The sequence below is a fragment of the Schistocerca nitens genome, chromosome 8, assembly GCF_023898315.1.
Source record: "Schistocerca nitens isolate TAMUIC-IGC-003100 chromosome 8, iqSchNite1.1, whole genome shotgun sequence".
NCBI lineage: Eukaryota > Metazoa > Arthropoda > Insecta > Orthoptera > Acrididae > Schistocerca > Schistocerca nitens.
The window spans coordinates 94047387-94053386 of record NC_064621.1 but is presented as its reverse complement, the minus strand read 5'-3'; the positions used below and the strand labels follow the sequence as shown (position 1 = coordinate 94053386).

Genomic DNA, 6000 nt, shown 5'->3' with positions numbered 1-6000 from the left:
TAACAACATCGCTCGACTAGAGTGGCCAGCATGTTCCCCAGTCATGAACCCTATCGAACATCTCTGGGATAGATTGAAAAGCGCTGTTTATGAAAGGTGTGACCCATCAACCACTCTGAGGGATCTACGCTGAATCGCCGTTGAGGAGTGGGACAATCTGGACCAACAGTGCCTTGATGAACTTGTGGATAGTATGCCTCAACGAATACAGGCATGCATCAATGCAAGAGGACGTGCTACCAGGTGTTACAGGTACCTGTGTGTACAGCAGTCTGCACCCCCACCTCTGAAGATCTCGCTGTATGATGGTACAACATGCAATGTGTGGTTCTCATGAGCAATAAAAAGGACGGAGTGATGTTTATGTTGATCTCTACTCCAATTTTGCCGGCCGCAGTGACCGAGCGGTTCTAGGCGCTTCAGTCTGGAACCGCGCGACCGCTACGGTCGCATGTTCGAATGCTGCCTCGGGCATGGGTGTGTGTGATGTCATTAGGTTAGTTAGGTTTGATTAGTTCTAAGTTCTAGCGGACTGATGACCTCAGATGTTAAGTCCCATAGTGATCAGAGCCATTTGAACCATTTTTCTATTCAAATTTTCTGTAGAGCTTCCGGAACTCTCGGAACTGAGTTGATGCAAAACTTTTTTTAATTGTGTATAATATTGAAACTTCCTGGCAGATTAAAACTGTGTGCCCGACCGAGACTCGAACTCGGGACCCTTGCCTTTCGCGGGCAAGTGCTCTACCAACTGAGCTACCGAAGCACGACTCACGCCCGGTACTCACAGCTTTACTTCTGCCAGTACCTCGTCTCCTACCTTCCAAACTTTACAGAAGCTCTCCTGCGAACCTTGCAGAACTAGCACTCCTGAAAGAATGGATATTGCGGAGACATGGGTTAGCCACAGCCTGGGGGATGTTTCCAGAATGAGGTTTTCACTCTGCAGCGGAGTGTGCGCTGATATGAAACTTCCTGGCAGATTAAAACTGTGTGCCCGACCGAGACTCGAACTCGGGACCCTTGCCTTTCTTTCAGGAGTGCTAGTTCTGCAAGGTTCGCAGGAGAGCTTCTGTAAAGTTTGGAAGGTAGGAGACGAGGTACTGGCAGAAGTAAAGCTGTGAGTACCGGGCGTGAGTCGTGCTTCGGTAGCTCAGTTGGTAGAGCACTTGCCCGCGAAAGGCAAGTGTCCCGAGTTCGAGTCTCGGTCGGGCACACAGTTTTAATCTGCCAGGAAGTTTCATATCAGCGCACACTCCGCTGCAGAGTGAAAATCTCATTCTGGAAACATCCCCCAGGCTGTGGCTAAGCCATGTCTCCGCAATATCCTTTCTTTCAGGAGTGCTAGTTCTGCAAGGTTCGCAGGAGAGCTTCTGTAAAGTTTGGAAGGTAGGAGACGAGGTACTGGCAGAAGTAAAGCTGTGAGTACCGGGCGTGAGTCGTGCTTCGGTAGCTCAGTTGGTAGAGCACTTGCCCGCGAAAGGCAAGGGTCCCGAGTTCGAGTCTCGGTCGGGCACACAGTTTTAATCTGCCAGGAAGTTTCATATCAGCGCACACTCCGCTGCAGAGTGAAAATCTCATTCTGGAAACATCCCTCAGGCTGTGGCTAAGCCATGTCTCCGCAATATCCTTTCTTTCAGGAGTGCTAGTTCTGCAAGGTTCGCAGGAGAGCTTCTGTAAAGTTTGGAAGGTAGGAGACGAGGTACTGGCAGAAGTAAAGCTGTGAGTACCGGGCGTGAGTCGTGCTTCGGTAGCTCGGTGGTAGAGCACTTGCCCGCGAAAGGCAAGGGTCCCGAGTTCGAGTCTCGGTCGGGCACACAGTTTTAATCTGCCAGGAAGTTTCATATCAGCGCACACTCCGCTGCAGAGTGAAAATCTCATTGTGTATAATATTGTTAGGTTCCATCCTGGATTTTCCATTGTTTCAAAGTAATATTAGAGATTTGTGAAAAGACATGGCAATTAGAAAGTTTCTTTTTCTTTTTAGGAACGTTAATTTTTCTAACTGGACTGTAGTTTGTTTGACGGCGCAAACATAGACTGATATCGTTGTTACTCTTTTTTTTTTTATTTTGAGTCTGTGGTCTTCTGTCTCATTCGTTTCGGCACTCCACGAATTCGTTTCTAGTGCAAGCCCCTTCATTTCAGAGTAGCACTTGCAACTAATATCCTCAATCATTTGTTGGATGTACTCCAACCTGTGTCTTTCCCTACTGTTTTTACCCTCTGCAGCTCTCTCTAGTACCATGGTAGCTATTCCCTTAAACAAATGTCCTGTCATCATGTCCCTTCTTCATGACTGTGCTGCTTCCTTTGGTGATTCTCAGGAGAAGCTCCTCACTAATCATCTTATCAGTCTACCTATTTTTCAAAATCCTTCTACAGCATTTCATTTCAAAACAACAGGATTCTCTTTATGATCTTTCCACGGTCCATGATACGCTGCCATCCAATGCTGTGGGCCAAACGTGCATTCGCAGAAATTTCTTTCTCAAATTAAGGCCTATCCTTCATATTAGTAGCCTTCTCTTGGCCAGGATGCAATCTTTGCCTGCGCTAATATACTTGTTTTCCTCGTTTCTTCGTCTGTCATGCGTTATTTTGCTTCCAAGAAAGCAGAATTTCTTACCTTCGTATACTTTTTGATCACCAGTCTTATCTGGTGTTAAGTGTATCTCTTGTGTCATTTCTGCTACTTCTCATTACTTTCGCCTCTCTTTGATCCACATTCTGTGCTCATTAGACTGCTCATTCCATTCAATGCGTCCTGCCATTCTCTTCAGTTTCATTTTCGTCATCACCGAATACGTCTTTCCCTTAAAGCTTTCTGCTAGATTTCTCAAAATTTTGGAAACCCTGCACCATTTTACACTGAGAAAACTTTTTTTCATGTCGACAAAACCTACTAGTGTCTTGTTTCCATTGTCAATCGCATCAGAACTGTCTTTCTAGTGCCCTTACGTTTCCGAAAACCCAATTGATCTTAACTAACAGATCCTCAATCACTCTTTCTATAGAATGGGTATGAGAAGCTTTATTGGACTAGGCATACACTTCCAAACAGTTGACAATCCATAAATGAAAATCTTGTAGAGCCGTTAACATTATGAAAGCGCGCAAAACATATCAATCAGCCTTTTACTGCGGTGTATACAATAAATAATACGAAATTAAAATATTGTTTTGAAGACTGTAACGAATGGAAATGAAAATTTTGTGGAAATAAAATGTGTTATCATGTGTTCGGGAATAATGTAGTCACACTGCCCAGAGCAGCCGTGTTGAGGCGTGGCGCGGCACCTGTGGAGTACGTGGTACGGGAAGCGACCGAAAGATGGCTCTGCAGTAGTTGCACACGGTCTATTGATTGTAGCGCCATCTTTCGTGGATGCTGGGTGCTGGACCACCATAAACACAACTTGCTGTCCCGTAGCAGATCATAGTACGTGCCTTCCCGGTGAATATGGACTGAAGAGGTGTGGGTAGGAAAATGGCGAAGAGCGTTTTTCGTTTGTTGTCGCTCTCGTTCTTGTGGAATGGGGTGCTGGGTAAGTGAAAACATTGTAGGAAATGTGTGCATGCTACTGTACGCAACTTAGTTACGCCTGTCTACGTGTCATTAATAGTAAAGAGCTGATTGGCCTATTGTTCTTTCGTGTGTTGGAATATGTAACTGGTTTTGTAAGACAGTTTTACTAATATGTCACGTATGAGTAGTCCTATAGAACCTTCGGGTTTACATACGAAACTCCGTTTACAAATCACCTCCGTCGAAGTTTCGAGCACAAAACGCGTTTTCAAGCCTTTGCAAAATCTTTCTCGTCACATGTGGCATTCTAGAATAAATAGAATTCGGTTTGGAAGTAACAGTGACATTGATGTGTCACTATTCTGAAAGAATCTTTACGTTGTTTAATGTTTACAAAATGATACTATCACTTATTTCAATTTCATTCAAATTTGGTTTGTATACCTGGAGAGAGTTCTTGTATTTTCGAAGCGCTAAAAATATTCCTTGGCGTTTCTGCATAACAGGAGGAAGTGTCGGTAGCCGTCCTGTATGGAATTTTTTTAAAGAATATTGATGCACGACATGACTGCTTGTCAGAATAAGACGACTTTCATTAGAATAAATTTCACGCATCAGAACTGCCAGTTGCGAATGTAATTACCTTCAATAGCACAGCCAAATTATTAAGTATGCTAACGCTTCGCTACTAGTGTTCTCTTTTCTGCACTTGCACGTATATAATCGCTTTCATGCCTCTAAAACAGTGTTACCAGCCACAAGAGACGAGAGTGCCGTAGTATTTACAGCCATTACTTCATAAACAAGCGTATCAAATCGATGGGATGCACTCGTGTTGAAACACCAATTTAAAACCGCCTCGCTGATCGTACTGATAGTCTCTGTTCACACACCAGCGGTACAGGCACAGTATTTAGCTAAGTGTCAAGTAACTGAGAAACTGTCATATTATCGCGAAAGAGTCTCATCACATGTAGGTAAGAAAATCTACGGTACTATGTAATGAAATTGTCATTTGCTGCGTGTTAGTAATCAAAGCTTATGTATTTTCTTTCAGGAATGGAGTAGTGCATGTCTGTTCACAGAAAGTGGCGCAGACGTTGCATGATAGATGAATTTTATTTTCCTGTTGCCTCTTCGTCTAGCTGTTGATGAAAAAGATGTAGTATATAATTCAATGCCATGCTAAGAAAAATGTGAAAGATATTACCATTCAAAACTATATTAGAACAAATAAGGCCTCGGTCACAAATATTAAGTCAAAATTGACCAGGTTTCGACGCTACTATGAGCGTCGTCTTCAGAATGTGACTTGTAAGTACTGCATCTCTTTCCAGTCAGTACACACTTTAGTTTATTAATGTCTTATATACCTATTATGTTTTAGAACAGTTAGTTTAATTCTGAAGACGACGCTCATAATAGCGTCGAAACCTGGTCAATTTTGACTTAATATTTGTGAGCGAGGGCTTATTTGTTCTAATATAATTCTGACACGGTCACTGAACCTTAGCAGCTATGTTCAAAGTTTTTTAATTCAAAATTATTTCAGAGTGTCACAGAACATTCCTTCTTCAAAATTAATGTGAAATGCAATCCGGTGTATCTTCTCGTGGTACAATTAGATGTGGTGTGAAACTGTTGAATGGTGACGCTGTTGTCTGCTGGAAAGTATTGTCGTTGGATTGTCCTGAGAAAATGCAGAAAGACTTGGACAAAGTTTCGACGTCGTGTAAAGAATAGTCGCTCTCTTTAAAGTGTATGAAATACAGTGGCTATAACAAACAGAAAGAAATAGTATCCTATCACAAGATTAGAGGTACACATCTGGACCAAGTCACATTTTATGTATATTTAGTCAAGACGTTAAGAGACTATGCAAAATGGGACGACCAAGCAAAATCAATATTGGAAAGGGGAACTGAGGACTTAGATTTGTTGGAAGGGTTCCGGGAAAGTACAGTGACTCTGTAAAATGGGTACTTTCCTTACTAACCTATGGCTCCAGCGCTCAAGGTCGTTAACACGTTGTCATAACGACATGACAACAAACATCTAACGAATATACAGATGTGCGGGTAGAATAGCAGCAGACCAGTATAACCCATATGGAAGTTAAAGACAGATGTTCTGGGGACTTAAAAAGGTATTTTTGGAACAAGGGGAACGTATTTCTTGGGAAACCCTGTTGGGTACATTTACAGTACCTGCATCACACGGGGACTGTGCACTCATTCTATTGTCACAATCGTATATGTCTCGCAGGATCATTAAAGTAAGATAAACATGATTAGGCCGCATGCAGAGGAATAAAGACAATCGTTATCCACTGGCTCAGTATTCGAATATAATGGGGCAGTCAGTCGCTAAAATCAGTGAGAAGTTGCGTCCGCCACTTGATGTGCAGTGAACTGCGGTATGTACGCGTACATGGCGACATCCGTCATTATAAAGCAGCAATGTTTTTTGGT

General features: G+C 42.9%; 1 protein-coding gene across 1 annotated transcript in view; it reads left to right on the top strand.

Moving 5' to 3' along the window:
• Nucleotides 1–3414: 3414 nt before the first annotated feature.
• LOC126199087 (acetylcholine receptor subunit beta-like 2) overlaps nucleotides 3415–6000 on the top strand; it is a 298793-nt gene continuing 296207 nt past the window's right edge. Inside the window, exon 1 of the mRNA XM_049935834.1 lies at nucleotides 3415–3548. Within this exon, the coding sequence (XP_049791791.1) occupies nucleotides 3491–3548 (58 nt within the window). The 5' untranslated portion in view covers nucleotides 3415–3490. The remainder of the gene's footprint in view (nucleotides 3549–6000) is intronic.